The 21489-nt window shown below is 37.4% G+C and overlaps 1 protein-coding gene across 1 annotated transcript; it reads left to right on the forward strand.

The window, feature by feature from the left end:
• Positions 1–16469: 16469 nt before the first annotated feature.
• On the forward strand, positions 16470–21111 carry LOC135163367 (retinoid-inducible serine carboxypeptidase-like). Its single transcript, XM_064122746.1, has 8 exons — positions 16470–16662; positions 17831–17961; positions 18037–18120; positions 18430–18914; positions 18983–19093; positions 19177–19507; positions 19583–19827; positions 20257–21111. Exons 3-8 carry the CDS (start codon positions 18084–18086, stop codon positions 20341–20343), a joined length of 1296 nt encoding a protein of 431 aa, XP_063978816.1. The 5' UTR covers positions 16470–16662; positions 17831–17961; positions 18037–18083; the 3' UTR covers positions 20344–21111.
• The last annotated feature ends 378 nt before the right edge of the window (positions 21112–21489 follow it).

Raw genomic sequence — 21489 nt, forward strand, 5'->3', positions numbered from 1 at the left:
TGTGGGGAACAGTCGTAGGACAGTTCTTCATTTTCATAGTATCATTTTCAGTGAACGTAGATCTTGATGGACTCTCGTTATTAAATTATGCTACGTCCATACCAATACTTGTACTCGGATAGTTCGAAAAAATTACTAATTACGTCGCTCGCTGTTTATTACCATTTCGAAGGAGTAGTCGAAATTTTTTAAATTTTCCACTACTCGCACTAACGTCTTTAAGAAATTTTTTTTGCAAACTATAGGGGTTCAAAAATATTTATCATTGATCGACTTGAATTAGAAAATTGGTTCAGATTAACTGCAGGCCTAACAATTGCAGGATCAACTTCCTATAAATTCCTTCAAATCCATCGTAGCATGAAATTAGTTTCATTTACATATCACATGTCCTTCTCAACAATATTTCTTGAAATTCTATAGTTGATAATTTTTCTTTTGAACTTCAAAGCTTCGTCTATTGACGACGACATCTCCCGAATGCTCAATGGCATTCAAAATCCCAAGTTGGCAGCTCTTAACGTTTCTAGAGAAATTACTGAAATTTCGCGACACCCCTTAACGCAACCATTATCAAGACAATGCCCATTGTCTCAATCGTTGATTCAAGTAGAACTCAAGACGTTATTTCACTCACTCAAGGTGGGATCACTCGATATCCACAATCTCTTGAATCTTGAAACTCCATTTATATCCCTTTACTTTATTTAATTACCATTGTCTTGAGAGAACTAGAGTTTTCGTCGGTTATCTACGTTCCCGAAGCACTCAGCAATTGTATAATATTTATTATACGCTGAATACCATTAATCCGAATGGATTATGAGATTCGTGAAAGTTGATAATCCAATTTATTCACCTGCAATCCATTACAGACCTCGTTATTTTACCAATTTAATTCCCAGAAATCTACAACTTTGAACTTCTCTCATTCTTTATTGAAGAATACTTTGAAATTTTCTGTTCTAAATTCACCACTCGGCGGTGTAGTTTATCTCAGTAACGCATCCTGAATCTTTTGAAGTTGCATGGAACTGGGGGAAGAAAATAAGATATTCTCTAAAAGTTGATGACACATAGAGACAGATACTGTGTACGTGCTGCAACTTGAATTTTTAATCAAAGAACCACATCCATCAGCCAACCATTTTACCTTCACCTACATTACTCTACGCATTTTTATTATAATAATGAAGTAACAACCTTCAACTTTATGTTTACGTTGTGATTTAAATTTTCTTGAATGCGATTAAAATGCAAAAATATGAAGATTACTTTGCCTATGGGTGGAACTGACCAAGTGAACCTCTCCGTGTGCCTTTTCACCCTTCATTCTCCCTTAATTTAAAATGCACATCGGAATATCCTGTTTAGTGTCCACTCAGGGTAGAGCCTTGTTCTACAATTACTGCGTTGTGTTTATTTTCATCAACGATAAACCGGAAAGAATGGACTTTCCGGAAGGCTAGAGTGAAGTTGTCAATGACATTAGTTTTAGGTTTAAATTTGCGTTCTAATTTGTATTTTGAGGACTGGAAGCTCAAAGGGCAATTAAACTTCAGGAAGACAATAAAAAAATAATTCATTGAGACGAACTTCCCATTAAATGTTGTTGATAATAACACATCTTTTGTGGCTAGAGTAACAATTGAAATTTTAATGACAATGTCAAGTGCTAAAATACTCGAATTGTTCTGTTATTTATATTCCTATTATTCAAGAGTAAATTTAAAGAATTATTCTTGCTCGTCTAAACCTACTAATCGACGTCTGAATAACATGATTCCTACAACAGTAGAATACGTAACAAAAGAGGAATGGAAGTCCCCAAAGTGATCGGGGAAGAGCACCAGTGGGACTTTTGCGAATAGGAAGAGAGTGTTCGTAGCAATTCAACGCTTTCTAATCGTGAATAGGTGGCAAATTGGAGACTGGTAGAATGTCTGGAATAAAGGAAATACCACACTGAGTTGGGCTTGGACTGTCGACATTTTCAAGCCTCCATGGGCAGAATGATGGTGCGAGACAAATGTAAGAAAAGAGTTTGGAGAAGGGGGAAAATTCTCAACTCACACCGACTGAGAGAGGGACACAACTTTGCTGACCCTTTATTCGAGTTTCTCGATTTCCCTCTCTCCCTTCACCCCGATTCCCATTCTCTACTATTCCTTCTGGGTACACTCTGGCCAACCAAGCGAGCGAATTTCTCCTCATCTTCAGACGAATTCAATCTCCATCCATTTCCATTTACCGGAGGGAAAGGCACATTGAAAGGCAAGCGTTCGCACTCCCTTCCACCATGGAATAGCAACCATCCCTCTTATTCACTTTATTTTTTTTTTCACGTTTTTTTCATTCTCTCTCAGTGTCCTTAACTCCTCCTTTGAGTCCTTATGGTACCTCTTTTAGACGGTGGACGAAAAAAGAGGTGAGTCTTCAAGCCTCTGAGATCCCAGATCGAGATGTAGATGATCCGTTCCTTGCGAGTGTAATCCCAAGCCAATTCCACCAGCTTACGGTTTCACAATCTGTGGGTATGAAAGCAATGGGTGAGCTTTCTCATTTACGGGATTTCTTTTCGAAGGGAGCTTTTTATGAAAAGATCGAAATATTTTGAATAGGAAGGGATGAGCAGCGATGTGGAGGGTAGAATGGATATTTCAGGGCGGAGAGAGAGCTAGTCATTTTAATATATTTCGGGTAATGGTCTGGATTTGAATACGTTATTTTTAGAAATTCTGGGTGGTAGCAGTTATGATAATATTGTAGCAACTCGACAGGTTCATAATAACAGCGACACTGCACACAAAATTGTAGACAACAAAGATAGATTTACTTATCCAGTAAAAGAGTGGAAATTATTAACTAGAGATTTCAGTGGTAGGAGAACAGACTAAGTGAGACGATTCGCGGTGGCAAGGGGGGAGGGAATTTTCCGCCTCATTTTGGAACATTTTGAAATTGAAATCGAATAGAAATTAAATCCTCAAGCAAATTCGCGGACGTTAACTCTCGGAAATTTCCGCATTTGATTTCATTGAATTGAAAAAATGAAGATCGAGATATTTTCATTGATAATAAAGGGTGGCCCTGAAATAGATTAAAAATGCAATCACAGGGGTATGAATGCACAGCAGAGATATGTGAGAGTCTGCATTTATTTGTTTGTGCAAAAATAAATAGAAAAATACTCGCTCGTATAATAAGCCTGAAAAGGCCCAGGGCAATAGGGCCTCGAGTTTAGATAAGCACTGCTAGGATGATTCACGACGAGTGCCAGGCTGATGGGTGGCTTCATTGTGCATTTCCATCGGAGTACTATCGGCGCGATTCAAAGCTGAATCGGGAGCCTTCACATATACTAGTGCCCAGCGATGCTTTTTTACACATTTCCCTCTCTCTCTCTCTCTTTCTCGCTTCCATGTATAGCAAGCGACTGTAATTTACACTAAGCCAGGGGTATCGTCCATGACTCTCTCGCTTTGTGATATGGATTCTCAAAAGCCCTTTCAATGCGTCTATAAAGGTATATTTCCATTTCACGCGATAAAATGATGGAATTTTTTTTTCTCGGTTTTCTTGTTTTCTTTTTTTTTTAATAATCCCTTTCGTACGTTCCGAGGGGCTTTGACAATTTTTGATGGTATTAAAATGTAACTTTTAATGGATACTTAATCTGGGTTCGCAGATTTTGTCTGTTTCCGAGAGATTTTTTCATCTTCCAGGACAGTTCCATTTCTCTTGCTTATGTTTTGAGTAAATGACGTTATGTACAGTGAGAAAAATAATAATTTCTGTTCCCCTTTTTGTTTCACTTTAAGGAGGGACATGGAGGGGGGAGAAATATTTCACTGGAGTTCGGGACTGAATGAGTGACCTTTGATAAATCATTAGTTATGTTATAAAGTGAGAAAAACCAAGATTCCAATCGATCCTGCCCCATACAGGTTCGAGAAGCAACGTTTTACATGCTTTCAGCTGCAAATGGTTCCTCTTACGACAATTTCCATTCGATTAAAATTTTTTTTCAACTTCGTAAGATTCCCATAACTAAATTTGAAAATCCGCTCAACCGTTCGTTACTTGAACAATTAAAAGATCTAAAAAAATGAAAAAACAAATTGAACATTCAATGAAATATGGAATCGTCTATCCATCGACTGGCCCCTCCCTTCACTCCAAATATTTCAAAATAAATATATCAACAATATAACTCTTTCACTCACAACAATGATACCAATTCCACCAGCAGAAATCGTCTTAAAATATCGACTACCTCCCCCAATTCCCCACTCCCATGAAATCCTCGAATTGCCATTTTACCGTTGTTCCAAGAACCAATTACCCCAGTAGACAACTCCCCCAAGAACTTACGGAATAACCCGTTGTCTGAGTATTCCCAGAACTTGATTTTCAGTATACAACAATTAATTACCCCATACTGAGAGTTACTGAGCTCAACTTTAAGGATCCCAAGACCAGCGGGAAGTGAATACAAGAAGCAAGAAGGAGAACAACCAACCCCCTCAGAGAGTACCTCGTCTCTCGATCACGACATCACAATTCACCCAAGATGGAAAGAGAGGGGTACCCACCACCCCCACCCCCCCCTATCCGAGTAACGCTCGAGGGCTGTACACGTGACTCACTCAAGCTACGTTTATAATACCGAAAACTATATGCTTTTCGATAAACTTCCACGAGTTCTCTACCCGTGTAATAAAGTCTTTAATGAGTTTTCCTGTTGGCTGGGCCCAACTGTGTGCGTCTTTAAGAGCCTTTTAGGGCTTGTCCTCTGACGATAATGATGTAATGATCCACCCCACCCTTTTCCTCCTCCCACCGTTCCAACGTCACCCCAATGCCATTGTCCTAAGTTATTAACTACACTAAAATTTAACAATAGCAGAACTTATTGAAAAACCCCCACCTCGTCGTTAAAACTATTAATATTAATATTCTCGTTATCTTACGCTTCCCTCGTCTCTCACTATTTCTTTTTTCCTCATTCTTCCTTTCTGTCTCTCTATCTCGTTCTCCACTTTATTCACTGGAGCAAGTGGTGAGTGCTCGGCTAGATGGAAAAGTAGAGGAGTCTCTCTCGATCCTCCACTTCCGCTTTTCCACCTTCCAACCAGCAAGTTTCAATTTCGTGAGCCAAATAGGTTTACTACTTTTTCCCCTTTCCCTCGGCCCAAGTAAGACAAACCTATTATAGTGAGGGACGGGGGGGATGGGGTTGAGTGGAAGGGTGAGAGGGGGGTGTGGGCTTAGAATGGGCTTTCTGTTTGAAAACAATGGAATGGAACAATTGTAGAATTGTATGTTTGACGTCACGATGGAGGAGATGCCATCTCGGAGATTTTCTCAGGCGTATTAAATTAGAAAACTTAAGCTCCTTTTTGATAAATGGTAAATTCATTATGAGTGAGGGGCGGGGGAGGGACGCTGGCACTTTGAGGGGCTTTGTTGTGTTGATAATGAAAGGGGTAATGCAGTTTTGAATAAATGAGGGAATGAGGGTGGCATTGATAAATGAATGTTCAGTAATAATTGGTGATGGGTGCGTGAAAATCTGTGATGTGGTGTGGAAAATCGAAGAAAATCGACGAAATTATTTGGGTAAGTTGAATTAGATTATTTTTATTTATTTTATTTGGTTGAAATGGTAGAACTTGAATTTATTTGGAGACGTCAGGTGATATGGAATGCTATGTCAATTTGTTGTCTTACATATGGGATCGAGGAATCCAATTCCGTTGGATTGGTGGTTAATTCACAGGACATAAGCAAAATCCTGGGGCTCCTCTCCCCAAGTGCAACCAGGATCGTTAATCTTCCTATTTGAGAAAGAGGAATTTTTGTAAACAGGTGTTTGGAGATAGATTCAATATTGGGTGAGTGTTGTTTGGTGTGACAGGAAATCTCCCAGTCGAGTATTATTTAAACCATCACTACTGGTCCTCTGAACTGTACATTTTATTCTCTCCCAGCTCACACCACGTTTTGTCAATATACAATGATAAATGTTCAAATTGAATAGTGTGGTTTAGTAAATTTTATCAAACTGTACGTTAATTGATTAACTCAATACTATTTAGCCTCAGAGCCCTATTAAACACTAAATAATGAATACATCCTTGAATGACTCACAAGTTATGGTGATTTTTTTTTTACAAGAAAATACTCTTAACGAATCTTCTGGATTATCTTTCGGAAATATTTTTGAGAGTCGGTTTGAACCTCTCTGAGAGACCAAAATCTTTCTACGTGAGAATATTGTACACTAAATGCGAATGGGGACAATTAACTCGGTGTGTACATCACTACAGGGAAATGAAAAAAATCGTGCGACCATAAACCCGTGATATCCAATTTTTGTCATTGTCCATGCGCATGAATATTAATATGCAAGCAATCTCCGATGATTTCACACTGAATTCAGAGAGAAAATTTACATAAATACTCGTGTCCTACGAATTTCCCGACAACATCATGGAAAATCCATTCAACTCCAGCCCTTTTGGGTTTTCGTGGGAGAAGTTTCCGAAAGAGGTATGGGAATGGGGGTGAAAGGGTGGAAGGGAGCTTGTCCGGAATATCATGGGTGTTGGAGAATTTCGAATGGATGTAGGAATTTCAATAGATAACGATATAACTTGAAGTGGTCTTCTCGTCGCTTTCCAAGTGGAATATACCGAAAACTCTTTGCATCGAAGGGAACTCGTTAAAATTTTGGTAACGAGTTCAAGGAAAAAAGCTCTAACCCCTATCCACCTCAATCTCGCTCTATCTACCATTTACCTTTGAAATAATCGTTTGGATAAAAATACGAGAAGAATGAAATGGAAAAAAGGGAAAGGGAAAGAAATCCTCGATTCCTCGTGTGGTTGCACGCGATAGTCGCATCTCGTGAGTACAAATTCAACTTGCTTATCAGTTTTTTTTTCTCTTTTTCTTTCAAACGACCAGCGTTGTAGATAGGGATTCACATGAAAAAGTTTGTTTTTATGGTAAATCTCTCGATGCAAGTAAAGCCGCAGCAATAGCAGTTTAATGTTATCTTCAGTATTTAATGATGGAATTTCGGAGATTTGGGAGATTTTATGAGATGAAAATATTCTGTGAGTCTTTACGCCATTGTGATATGCCTGATTTTTTTTTATCCTCTCTTTGCTCCTATACTGCCTTCGTCATAGAGGAAGCGTAAATTCTTCACATTATTACTGGATTATCTTAATTCCTCGTTGTACCCACTCTAACTCCCCCACCACCCTTATCATTCTCTTTTTCAATTCATTTTTTCTATTACCAACATTCTGAAATATTTTTCTTGGTATGACGTTGGGCTCTCGTGTGCAGAAAAGATAAATCATAACTGAACGGAAGAAGTTCACCGACCCTGTTCCACGATAAAAGAGGAACTTTCGACAATTTATGGATAGAAAAGTTCTATTCAACTGGCGTTTATTACTTTCCCCTCATATTTTTTCACGTTCACGATTACCCTGGGAGTTCCCCTTCCCGCCAACCCCACCATGTCTGAGGGTTTTTTTTTCTTTGACTTCATCTGGAGAAAAGTTGACCGCTTAAATTTCATCTCAATCTTTGAACGAGATCAACGGACAACTTTCGATCTGAATCTTAAGTTGGGGAGTTGGAAATTATTTTTATTTCAGCGGGTGAAATTTGTGATTTGCTAAGAGTCTACATGTCTGCGAACTAAATCAATAAATATGGACATCCATGTCTACCAGCGCTTTATTGACGTTTTTTTTAATTTGGAAAATTGTTAATAGAAAGCGGAAAGACTCATGGACACGAAAAGCAAAATTAAGGGTTGAATGATTTCATTTGTATTTATATTTCCTGATTATTTTATTCATTAATTTTGAAATTTACCAGTAAATCTTTGAGTGGAGGGAATGATAAACAGAAAACACTAAATCCGCCTGAACCGTTCCTTGATGTTTCAAATAAAAAACTCAGCGAATTTCCAACCATTAAATTAATTCAATTTCGTCTGGACTTCACAAGACATAAAATAAGCTCTGAATTAGTGATGAAACGTAGTCAAAAGCGAGAGAAAAACCGGTAGAAAAAAAGCCCTCCGGTAAGATAAGTGTCGTATTGTAATACTGACAGTAAATTTTTTCGTTGAAATTTCATTTATTCAATGTTTGCTTTATTAAAACTGTCTAGGTTACGTTACAACAGCCGACGGCTCTCGTGCAATGGAGATTGCTAAGTGGAATGAGGAGCACAGTGACGTCTGCGGAACAGTGGAATACACCTTGGAATGTAAATAAAACTTAGCAAAGAGGATTTCGCACCGGAGACTACTTCCCTCTTTTGTGAGAGACTCCTTCCTTTATTTATTTTTCCCGGTTTTTTTAGCTTCTCCTGTTTGCTCCAGTGTGTAACCCAGCAACGAGTACTCAAGAATTACGTTGTAGGGCGGAACGTCAGGGTGATGAGGACTAGGAGCACGCTAGCTTTAATATCTTTTACTGGAGTTGGTTAAGAACTAGGGGTGGGTGAGAATAAAATGTTCAGGCTGAAAGATCGACTAGAATGATGGCTTTTTTGCTGTAGTGGGGTAGTTAAGGAAGAACTCATTATTTTTTTGTAATTTTTCAGGTGATGAGGATTGAAGAATTCCAAAGAGGTTGATGGATAGAGATTTTGAGGAATTCTCGGATGATAAACAGAAAATAATCATAATTGCCGTGAATTTTTTTAAACTTGATTTGTGTTTACACGTTAAATTTGACAAAAGGGGGATACTATAACAAACTTCTTCCAAAATTAATTGCAGATAATTGGTTTATTCTAGAACATCATTTTTTGCTCATTTTTTAAAGCATCTTCTGTTCTATATTTTGATATTCTTATTTTTTTTATATTTAATTCGTGGTTTAGTTGACGTTTTTTTGTCGTTTTTTTTTCGTTTAGAGTTATTCGTACATGAAGTTATTTATGTATGGATTTTATGATTTTTACTTCCTACGTATTGGTATTTATAATCCCCCATAAAATCTTCATTCCAGAATATCACCTGAAACATAATTACACCCCTCTTAACCAGCTTCGTCCATTCCCCTAATATTTTCCGTAAAACTCTCCTACACCTCAAGCACTGTCAGAAACAATTTCCACACCTGTTAAAAAATATTTCCCCTAGAAAATATTTTCTCTCTGAAATAAAATGAAGTCAATTGATTGAAGTTATATTTATTTATCTGAAAAAAACATCGTAAAAAGTGTCCTGTCCCATCGAATTCTCTCCCGTGGATAAACCCCCAGCAGGAAGACCCCCAGCAAGAGAAAATTGAAAATAAATAAACCTGGAAAAAAAATCACAAAGAAAATAAACTCAGTGGAAAGAGACGACGAGAAGACCCAGCAATTTTTCTCAGCTCTGACAATACGTTTGTGCCCCCTCACGAGTGAAGAAAATACGATGAATTCGGGGGATAGATTGTCGCAAAGCCAGACGAACAGGTCGATGCATTGGTCCGCGACTGTCACATTGTTAAGAAAATACATCAAAGAAGAATCAATAAATAAAAAAATGATTTTTCAAAAATCCTCAAAGCCATCTCGCACGACTCTGATGAGAATGAAAAATATATTCTCAATCATTCTAGTCTTTCCTCAATCCCTCAAGAGCAGTTACACTCGGAAAGGATTGAGTATCGATTCACGAGAGGGGAAAAAAATTCTAGTAAAATGAGGATGAAGGGAGAATGAGTGGAGAAAGCTCGTTTTCAATAAGCATTGATCTCAATAAAGTGGATAGAAGGCAATCCAGTCGGTCATTGGAGCTTCTGAGAATCCGTCTTAGATTGGTTGATCCAACAAAGCTCAGTGAATCGTAAGCACTAGTAGATTTTGTCTCTTTCCCTTTCTACGCTCTTATATCCACAGGCCTTCAACCCCTCGCCATCGCTCGTATATCCGGCGACACTGCAACACTCGACTGTTGGAAGTGTCTATCGTTGTGCTTTTTTTATTAACGAAGTTCCGGCAAGATATAAAAATGGAGCCAAATGTTTAAAAATTTGTTTAAACATTCTGAAACATTCTTAGTCATGAAATTCACTGATCATTTTTACTGTGTAATAATAACTTTCAATAATTCTCCCAGCTGAAATTATCACTTATCACTCCGACGTCGTCAATTTAAATTAATCGCAGTCAAAACAGTTAATTAAATGCGATCATGTAAAATCAGTCCAAACACATGTATAAAATATAGTCTGAAATCCTGCCTGAATCCCCTTGAATTTCCTGATATATTTCTGCTTTTTCAACCGGAAAAAATTGAATCTCATTTTTTTAGTCGCTTAAAACCACCCCATTGTGCCCCAGTACATTGGAGACGAAAATTTAATCATTTCAGAATTAACCAATGACTCTGAACCCACCGAAACGTCAGCCCTTCTCTCAGATATCTCTTCATCCCCCACCCGCCCCTCCTAAAAATTTCCAAAACCGATAAATATTTGCTAAAATAATCCTCCCAAAAAATTCAATTCACCCTTTTGAAATTCAATTAACGATCAGATTCAACCAGGTATGTGCGATAATTAGATAAAAAGAGGAGCTGCACCCCCCCGTAAATCTCTCGAAGTAGAGAAACTGAAGAGGAGATGAAATTGCCAAGAGCGAAACAAGGGCACAAGGGAGTAAGGTAAGCGGCATATTTATTGCGCGACAACCGAGTTTCGAACTCCACAATCCGCTGCTATCTCACTCACCCTCATTCAACTACCCGCCGTATCAAAAGTCACTGTCTCTCTCAGGGCTGAAACAGGGCGGAATCCGCAGCAGAGCTTTTGTGACCTCTATGGGCTGATCCCCCGGAATTACCGACGGCTATCCTTGACTAAAGTTACGTAACCCCTGCCTCTCCTCTCTCTCCCTCTTCCACACCCTCTCCCGCCCACGCTGCGGGGCCCCCCCTCCTCCTGTGCTCGTCCTTCCGCATCCTACCAACGAAGAGCTTCTGTTCGTGTGGTGAGAACGCTGAGGATGGGTAGAAAGATGAAAGGATGAAGGGGATATGCATCTAGAAGATGTAACTGGGATTAAAGCCAACTGCATGAAAATCGCCGTGGAATTTTGACATTCGGCTTGTTAAGTGACGGAAAAATCTTTTGAGGGGGAAATCTTTATCAGGTTGACGGTACAAAGTGGTGAAGGAAGGGGGGCAGGGTTTGCTGATTTTACAAGGGGATGAAATGTGAATGATGCCCCCCCTGGAGTTCCTGGAGGGGTTTTCGTTATCAAAATTATTGGTGAGTAGACTCTGCCGATATATGGTGTATTACCTCGGCTGATGGGGTAGGATTTACAGAGGGAAACGTCCCTTTTAGAACACGAGGTATTGGCGCGTATTTTATGGTATGTGGTAAAAGAAAAAAGAGCATGAAATGGCTTTTAAATAAATAAATGAAGAATTTTTCGAAATGGAATTACAGGTGTGAAGAATGAGCGCATGTTGCTGCTTAAAAATACATATTTTTTATGGTTTTAAATTTTTTATTAAGTTTATAATATATATTATGTATGTAGTATCGGGAATTTTTATATAGTGACCATTTCTGGGAAAATACGTTCCTCATAACTTAATAATTTTATTTTCGAGTAGGATTAACGCGTTTTAGAATTTATATAAAAGTTTCAATATTTATATAAAAGTATTAAAAATACGAAAGTCCTTTAACCAATGCATTCCAATTATATATAATATGACTGAAATATACATATCATTCCATTAAAGGAGACTATCGAATGTATCGATTTTTTTATTGATCGTTTCCTCATGTCTTAAAATATGACAATAATTTCATCTCATCACAATGACTTTCCACAATTGTCTCCACAAATGATAAAATATTCCATTCGTCACATGTTCCCATTATCTCAAGTAATTAACGCTCGTTTTGTCGCGGTAATTCTCACAACAAAGTTATCTCTACGCGAAGGGAATATTTGACAAGTGAAAAATCCATAAAATTTCTCTCCAAGTGTTGTAATAAATCTCAAACAAAGGTGGATTATATGACAAGGGCATAACCCACTTCTACGAAAGGAGTAACATCCACAGTGCGATTAATTACACCGACATGTCGTGGATGTTTCAACCCTTACTTGCCATCTCGTATCTCTTGATGTTCTCATTGGTCTGCCACGACTAGTTACACCGGCCCTCCACTATCCACTGGCAGTGTTCGTTCCGCTCGCTCGAGTTTCTCCTTGTTCAGAATCTCATGTCTATACGGTTTCATCCTCCTTTTCAGACCTCCCTTGTTTCCTCTATACCCTTCTCTTACCTATCTTCATTCCACTATGTATCCTATTCCCCGTATATATACCCCATCCCTCGGCTTGAATTCAGCAAGCTTTCATTCCTATCTCTACTCGCCTTTATCCCCCAACCCTCCTATTCCCTTGCCAAGGATCATTCTATATTTAGTATCATACTGTTTTCTGGTAGTTTAGTCTGCATGTCTGAGTTCCCTCAAGACAATTGTCCTTTTTTCGTATCATAGGGGATGTTAATATTTATGGAGACTCATGTTTTAATAGGAATGAGGTATCTTGAGGTTGAGGGAGAGAAATCTTGTTTTGAAATTTATTTGGAGATTTTTGGTGGGAATTGTATGAATGAAAGTTTAGTGTGGAGATGGATATTTTGACAACATGGAAAAGGGGAGAATAGGATGGTTTGAGGCCCTGCGGGGCCAGCGCACGGGGAAAGAGGAACAGTTACGCACTTTTTTAGTGAAGTTTAACGAAAAAGTCCAGAATGTTCACGAAAAAGTGGGGAACGTTGGATGAAAAAATGCGTAACTGTTTCGTAATTTTGACTAAATTGTGGTTTGACGGTTTTGTAATTAAAAAAAAAATTTTCGCTCTCTGTGGGGGCGGAATGATCTCCATCCCCCTTAAATTCTATTGTTGTGGAATATGAAGAATTTCAATCAATAATTATTATTTGTTCATAATCATGTCAACTATGGTGCAAATATCGTCGTGCCTTTTTTCACATTAAGCAAAATTCTATTTGTTAGCAGTTTCACTTAATAAACTAATTTAATATGTGAATCTGCGTATAATAGAAAAGCTCAAATAAATTTATGTTCTGATCAATGAAATTGTCAGGACTCAAACAGGACAATTAACTTCCTGCTCAGAATTTTTTCTCTTTATACCCAAAATTATTGGCACTTTACGGTTTGTCTCATGAGATGAATGACTGAAATTTTTTCGAGCGCAAAATTTGAGTGGAACTGTCGATTTTTCAATTTCGCTAGTCTCCCCCTCAACTGAAAGAAATGGAGAAAAAAAAGTACTTGACACAGTTCAAAACAGTTCTTTCCATCCTTAAAAATCGAATTGCCAGATCAATTCTTACGAATTATACCGTTCGTATGAAATGGAGCGGAACAAGAATTCTTACATTCTGTTCACGTATCCTCGAGCTCAGTGTTCGTTATACATCGAGTAACGAGTAACGAGTCTTTCCCATCGCTCGCACACTGGAAAAGCCCTGGATTCAGTCGTGTGTGGGGTTAGACATACACAGTTGCCCTTTATTCATTCATTCATTTTCAGGAATATCTGGAAAATTGAATAGTCATTCGTATGCATGATATCGAAATGATATCTCGGAATTAAATTTCAGTTAAGCGAATACAACCGGATGAATATGCTATCATTGTTTTTTTATTTGTTCCCCGCCATTTAAAATTGTTTAATATTTGCGGATCGGGTCAGTTGATGCAGGGCTTTCGGAACATACGAAAAAAATTGGTGTTGATTTACATTCTCATATTCGATTCTCGAATGTATTGCCAATATTTGAATTAATAAACTAGGGAATTATTCGTATGCAGGAAAAAGGAAAGAAAATTAAAACCGTTGAAAAGGGAATATTCTGTGAATTTATTGTGATTGCATGTACAAATAGCAAAATTAAACAGAAAATTTCCGGTTACTAATCTACTTTTTACGATTTATTAGCCCTGAAGTGCTGCTAATCTTGTTGAGGAATGTATCACAGAAAAACATTATTATGATATTATCCTCGTTTGTTATAGAATATTGATATATTGTACAATACAATGGACAATAGGATAGGATTGTACAATATAATTGACAAATTAGAGACCAATAAGTTGATTTTTAATCAACAGAATCTGTTATGAATGATTTTTTTTTAATTTTTCCTGCCACTCACTATTTTTTTTCCTATTCGTTATTAAGAGGAAAAAAGGTTCCCAAAATGTTGAATAAATTAAAAAAAATGAATTTCGCAATTTTACCCTAATCTTTTGATGCCTTCATATGAGCCAAATGCTGGTGTCCAGTCAGCCCTTTTCCATCAGTGAGAGGATAGAAAGAAGGGAGGTACGAGGTTGTTCACATTAGTATCGGCTATTTCCTCTGCTCGTTCTAATTGAAAGCTCTCCCAGGTCAAAAGGCCAATTCTTTGTAGTATTCCGGGTTCCGTAAAAATATCCAGCCCCTTCTCCATCTCCACCGACGCATCCAACACGTATTGGACTCCGTTCACTCCCATTATATCTCCTGTACCGAATGAACCTTTTCCATTTTACTGCTTTTATTCCACTCCTTCTGTATCTCATCCTCAACACGTTTTGACTCGTTTCCCTTTTTGATATTTGAGATATCAGGATAACGTACCGTCTGTATTTCCAACGATTTTTATCACATCGGACTATCTTTGATCAATGTTCCTACAAACTTGTTTTATCTACGGGAAACATTGTGATGTGTTTCAGCCTCAATTTTCCACTTTCGTTAAGTGAATATGGTCCAAGAAAAATCGGCACAGAAACACATCAGATTTCATTTATATTCTCAGTAAAAATCGGGACATCGTATCATTTTTATTCTTGATGCACCGATGTTAAAGTTGTCGTTGTGTGAATTAAGTTGTTGATATATTTTGATGATTACCTTTGACAAGCTTCTGAGAGTATTTTCGATTTTCCATCTCAGTCCGAGATATATTTTTTCACTTTTAACATGGGGGTAAAGGCCATTTCAATGTTTTATTTTTTTTACAACAATCACTCGACATCTTTTAATGGAAATCTAATAGAGTGTAGAACTGGTGTAAATGAATCTCCAGAAAAAACTCCGAAAAGAGAAATATTCAGCAAACATTACGGAACATGTAGGACAAATTCCATAAAAATTACTTCAACTGCAGTTTACTTCGCAATCACAGAAAAGATACGTAATTTATCCTGAATATTCCCCTCCATATAATTGAATTTCTTCGCAGGGAAATCGTCGCAATAATACAAGTCAGGTTTCCTTTATATTTTGACTAAAAATACGACATAACATTGTGCCAGCTCCAATCGTCGATCGACTGCTGTAAAAACGCTTATTTTTAAAGAGAAAGAGGAAGGGAAATTCAATTTGATACACAGCAGAGGTATCATGATTTTTCCACCCATTTTTCATCCACCAGCCATTGTCTGTAGGTCATGAATGGAGCTCGATCCTAACACAATTCGATTCTGCAGTACATTTTTCTATCTCGAATTTTTTTTATTTATTTTCCACCGCTCACCACCGCCGGAGGGGGCAGAAGGCGAGTGACATTATCGTATCTAAATACATTGAGTTGAATATATAGGGAGTTGGCTGTATTCATTCATGTAACCGTACCCACGGGAGACTTTAGCAGGTGATGCAGTACTTGAATCGAATATATGTACTGGGATAAAGAAAATGAATAGCCCCCGGGCTTTTTCAAATACGTGGCTTTCTCTCAGGGAAATTGCTTCGATAGTTTTGACTTTATTGGATTTTTGATTCATCAGCCAGTGAAATTGTTTCAATTTGATAGAATTATTTGTCATTTAGAGATGTCCCGTACTTTTTGATTTACGAGAGAAAAATTATGTTATCAATAAAATTCGATTTAAATGGAGACGATTTTAGAATTATTATCAATTATCTGCTTTTGAGTTACTACTGATTCTATCTAATTTTGTCTAATCTAATTTTTCTCTTTCAAAATTGATACAACAATTATTGCATACTATCGCACAATTCATCACACCATTTTGTTATTATATAATTCAACAGAACTTCTTTAATTATTACTCAGTTCGTTGCTCGTAACTCCTTTAATTATAGCAGAAAATCGTGAACAGTTCATTGTATTAGATACAGACGAGTATCGTATCAAAAATCGATATATTGATTCTCCTTTCCGTGTTTACATCGAAGAGTCTACTATCAGATGTAATGGAAATATTAAATATAAATATTGTGAACCCAGTAATTGAATAGTCACGGAATAAACACGATTGCAGTGAAACTGTCCCTATCATAAATAGAGCTGTAATGAATCTATCCTCCAATGATTTTTTGTAATAAAATGAAGGGGAGAAATGAAGGGGCATAACGAGCTACCTGGTGCTTGAAAATATTAGAAATTTCCAACTTGTATTTGCAGATTAGACGTATGGTTCTGATTCTAGAAGAGAAAAATAATCGATATTTCTTGGGGAGGGGAACTGAACTGAGTAGGCCAAAATTTTTCGAGAATATCGATAGTGAGTGGTGATGATTTGTGAAGAGAGCATCCGTTACCAGTTGTTATAGGTGTGGAATTTTGTGCCAAAAATAAGCTGAATATTTATGTTATAACGATTGTTGGTTCGATATGAGTGCATTTGAATGTACTGAATTATCATGTCATTCAGATTATTGATTTGTTAGGATTGTATTTGATGTTGGATTTCTGGTTTTGTTTGCTCGATTCCTAGGGGGAGGTTTTTTGATGGATTATTTTTCCCATCCAAATCTTGGCCAATAGGATTGCACCATTCGACGTTATTTTGTATAGTCAACACGGTATTTCAGCGGATATTCTTGAAAATTACACTGGAAATTTTGCATGTTGATATATATAAAAAAAAACAAATGTTGAAGTAACCCTCAATTGTATCTGACAGATTAAATGGCAATTCGTTGAAAATTATGTCTCATGGTGCAATTCTATCGGCCAAGATTTGGATGCAAAAAATAATCCCCCGAATACCACTCGAACTTCGAAATTATCTGATATTTCCCTCAAGGTTCCCTGCAAACAAATAAGCTCGTCAAGTTTTCCAGAAAAATCACTCGCGCTTCGCGCTCGTGATTTTTAAACTGGAAAACTTGACACGTTCATTTGTTTGCAACGAACCTATCGGGAAATATCCGATAATTTCGGAGCTCTTGTGGTATTACATGCGAATATTTTCTTGATGGATTTTTTTACATACGATTCCTTTTCATCGACCCGTTATTTTTTGCTATTAATTCCTTACTCGTATTAACGATAATTGTTATCAGGACTTTTTTATGGTTCATTCAATTATGTTACCACCAAAATGCGGAAATGTACGTGCTAAAAATTCCGGTATTATATGTCTACGTGGACGTTATCATATTGTTATCTAGTTGACTAAATGATCTGGTAGAAATTTATTAATTAAAAGGGTTATTTAATGAAATACCTTTGTCGTGTGAGTCTCAGATCAGTCGTCAAAGTGGTTCAGCGCAAGTCTGGGTAATTCGATCTCACATCTGAAGTATAAAAATCACATATCGCCGATTGCCTTCGCGATTTTCTTATGAGAAGGAGTAGAAGAGAGACAGCTTAGAAAAAATCAGTTGTCGACATTGATACATAACATACTCTCATTTTACCATTAGCTAACAGATTGTTATTATATTGACCTTATTATTATTAAGAAAATAATATTTGCCTTTCTACATATTGAAGGAACTCCTTATGGAATAGAAGCTAACAGTTCAGGAAATTCCGGCAGGACACACCGGTCCTTGAGAAGCCACTGTTTATATCGATTATCTGAACCCATTACAAGTCATCCTCACCACGAAAAATCTCCGCAGGTTCGAATCTTATAACTTCGATCGTTACCCAAACATCAATAGAATGTTCTAATATTCCCATTCAAACTGTTGCAGTTTGAAGTGTAAAACGGGGATCATACGTCACCGAATCAATAATAGTTATGCGGTGGTGGACGTGGCTGTGGCTTCTATTTCAACGTAAGATAATAGTAAAATAGAAGTCCATTTGTCAATCTGAATGATTCATCACAAGTTAAAAAAATATTGTCAACCTTCCAAGGAGTGAATGCATCAGCAGGAGGAATCGATCAATTACTACACTGAGAGAAAAATATAATTTTTGCCAATTAAATATTCTTCTGATAACAATTTAAAGCGGATTTTCCAACGGAAATTTCAGACAGTTGTTTTTCCAAAACAAATGTGATTGACAATATTATATTTTTCTCTCAGTGTACGGTTATATTTCTCGTACTCAGCTATAAGACAGCTCATCTTATGTAACAGCTCCAGATTATGGCATACGAATCTCACCAGGTTTTGGTAGAAGTCCACAGGATTGGGGATTAGAAGAGACTAGAAGTGGTGCTTCGATGTTTTGGTGGTTGTACTTTGTCCATCCACCAGGGGGACCACCGAGTTACGATGTTGTCTCACGACCATTGGTAGTGTGGCTGGACGGAGGTCCTGGTGATGGTGGCAGTGGTAGTGGAAATTTTCTTCAAATCGGCCCTCTACACCTTAATGGAACGATTCGCGAAACATCGTGGGTCAACGACTTCAACGTTCTGTACATTGATGCTCCAGCTGGTTCAGGTTTCAGTCGTATCTCACCAAACGGCCAGAGCCCCACCGGGAAAAATGAAGCTTTGGATGTTCGCGATTGCTTGTTGGGTTTTCTGAACACACACAAAGAATTCAGGGAGGTTCCAATGTACATATTTGGTCATTCCTACGGTGGTAAATTGGCTGTTAAAGTTGCAGAGCTTGCGGTAAGTTACCTTCAATTCTCTCTGATTCTGCGTTATCCACACATCATTTGTCTGATGATTATCGTCAGATTAGCAGTTCTGGATTGCCTTGGAGTAACTTAAAGGGTGTGGGGTTGAGCAGCCCTTACATATCACCGGCGGATACCTCTTGGACACTAAGAACATTTTATAACGAAAGGGTATGAACATAAATCCCTTCTCAATCCCTTCTCTGCGATGCTAATCACGAGTCTTAAATTACAATGATCGATATTGATTTCAGGGATATCTGAACGCCACCCAGAACGTTGCTATTGATAAGATATATAAATTAATGAGACAAAATCTAGCAAACCAGAAGTGGACTGAGGCTTTTAACGGAATGGCGGAGCTCTTGGGTATGGTATCAAAGCATCCGGAGTGCCGTGATTTGGAAACAGTTTACGAAAGTGTAGAACGTAAATTCAAAGATTTTTACGACTCTGACCAAATCAACGATTTCATGAATACCAAAGTGAAACCGGCGATAGGTGTACCCAGGACTTATGGTGTCCAAACCATGGAAGTGTATAATGCTACACTTCCTGAATTCATGAAGCCTATGATCTCTTCTGGTGAGTAACAAGTGATACTTATGCGTGGGGATTGACCACTGCCAAACAATTCATCAATTTTTCTCTGATTGTTAGTCCGGAATATATTGAAGAACAGTGACCTGAAGATGATTATTTTGAGTGGTGGAAGAGACGGATTAATCCCCGCTAGTTCAACCGCGACGTGGGTGGATAAAGTCTTTGAGAATGAAGATGGATGGATGGATGATGGATGGGTTTATACCCAGAGAGCAGCACTGGTGGTGGACAATGTAATCGAAGCATATGGAAGACGTTACAAGGATTTCACTCTCTATTTCTTTCCAGACGCAGGGCATTTGGTAAGGAAATTCCAGATTTCATTATCATAAACTGATAGAATCGATAAGTAATTTTGAACGAATGGATTTTCATTTTTAGGGCCCATTTGGTTCCACGAAACGTTCATTCGTTAATAGTTAATGAATAGAAATTTAATAAACCTTGTTTGACTTTATATTTGCCAGTCAGATGAGTCGTTCATTAACTATTAGTGAATATTCATCTGGTCATTTTCACCTCTACCATTCGTTAATAGTTAACGAACGTATATTTGATGAGTCTTTTTTGACTTGACAGTTGCCCGCCTCGTGAGCTGATCATTAACTATTAACGAATATTCATTTGATCATACTGACCTGTACCATTCCTTAACAGCTCACGAATTTCGTTTGTGAAGAGAATTAGTGAAGAGTAAACATTCATAGATCATGATGAATCATGGTTTTCAGGTGACACGTGATAGTGGAAAAGCTGTTCGAGTCCTATTGAACATATTTACGGATACGCAAGCAATAAATTACAAGACCCACAATTAAACTACAAATAAATTTCATCGAGCGTTTTATGTTTTAAATGGAGGGAATAACACATCATGAAATATTACCGGTTCAAACTAGTAATCACATGTGATGTGGGAACATTCAGATTCAGAGTCGATTGGATTTTAATGGTCGTAAATGTTGTGATCGATAAGAACATGAATGCGAAAAACAATTGCCCTTGTAGACAGAAAAAAGATTACTAATTTGGCAATCATACAGATGATGTAACGTAAATCACATGACAATTAGTGGCGACATTACTTTATTGCGAAAGTCAAACAATCTCTTGAGTTTAATAGAAAAACAAATGGTCAGGCAGATCACTTATCATATACATTAATTTTTAGAAATTTTGGAAACAGACGTACAGAACGAATGAATAATGAAACTTTTGTGAAACGGTAGAATAATTTTTATTTAAATTGCTGTTCGTGTGCGATAACATCAAAATATCATATTTATGGTCATTAGATTGAGATTGAGAACACAATACCCAGAAATGTTAACAATGTTGCATAGTTAGTAGGAGCGTTAAATAAACTGTCTCCGAACTGTCCAGTTTTTATCAACTACATGTTATATTATTATTACACTTATTAGTGGTATTCACTCACACATGATTTGAGAGGGTGAAACTGCTCTGTGAGGGTGACCACCTCTTGGAGTATTTTTTCAATTATGGATTTAACGAGAATTTTTAGGAAAATGTTTTTAAATGTATCAAGAATAATAGAGAATAATAAAACGAGAATTTTATGATGATCGGGAGGTGGAAAAAATTAAGGGTATACCCACCCCATGAATATTCCTTTTTCTGAATTCATAAAAAATACGGTCTCTCCCTCTCATCTTCTTTTATTGGGTTAACGACAGCAAAATGTATTTATAATTTACTTTCCACAATTCCACTGATTTCAATAATTCCTGGGAAAGCGATTCTGGAAATCACCCTCTCACTCAATAAAACTCAATCCTCCTTCACCTAATCCGTTTTCTCTTCCAATAAAAGTCCCTGGATTGAGTTAGAAAAAGGAAAATAAAACAAGAGAAGAACGGAAATGAGAAGAAAGGAAAAGAAACATTCGATCAAGCAGTTTATGCAAATTGCATGGATCACACCTGCCTCCCTCGAGGCAATGG

Source organism: Diachasmimorpha longicaudata, chromosome 6, assembly GCF_034640455.1.
Source record: "Diachasmimorpha longicaudata isolate KC_UGA_2023 chromosome 6, iyDiaLong2, whole genome shotgun sequence".
Classification (NCBI taxonomy): Eukaryota; Metazoa; Arthropoda; class Insecta; order Hymenoptera; family Braconidae; genus Diachasmimorpha; species Diachasmimorpha longicaudata.

Coding starts and splice junctions, on each gene's coding strand:
- LOC135163367 (XM_064122746.1), top strand. CDS start 18,084: ATGCGGTGGTGGACGTGGCTGTGGCTTCTATTTCAAC. Junction 18,121..18,429: donor GCTGTGGCTTCTATTTCAAC/GTAAGATAATAG, acceptor CTTATGTAACAG/CTCCAGATTATGGCATACGA. Junction 19,508..19,582: donor GAAGCCTATGATCTCTTCTG/GTGAGTAACAAG, acceptor TCTGATTGTTAG/TCCGGAATATATTGAAGAAC.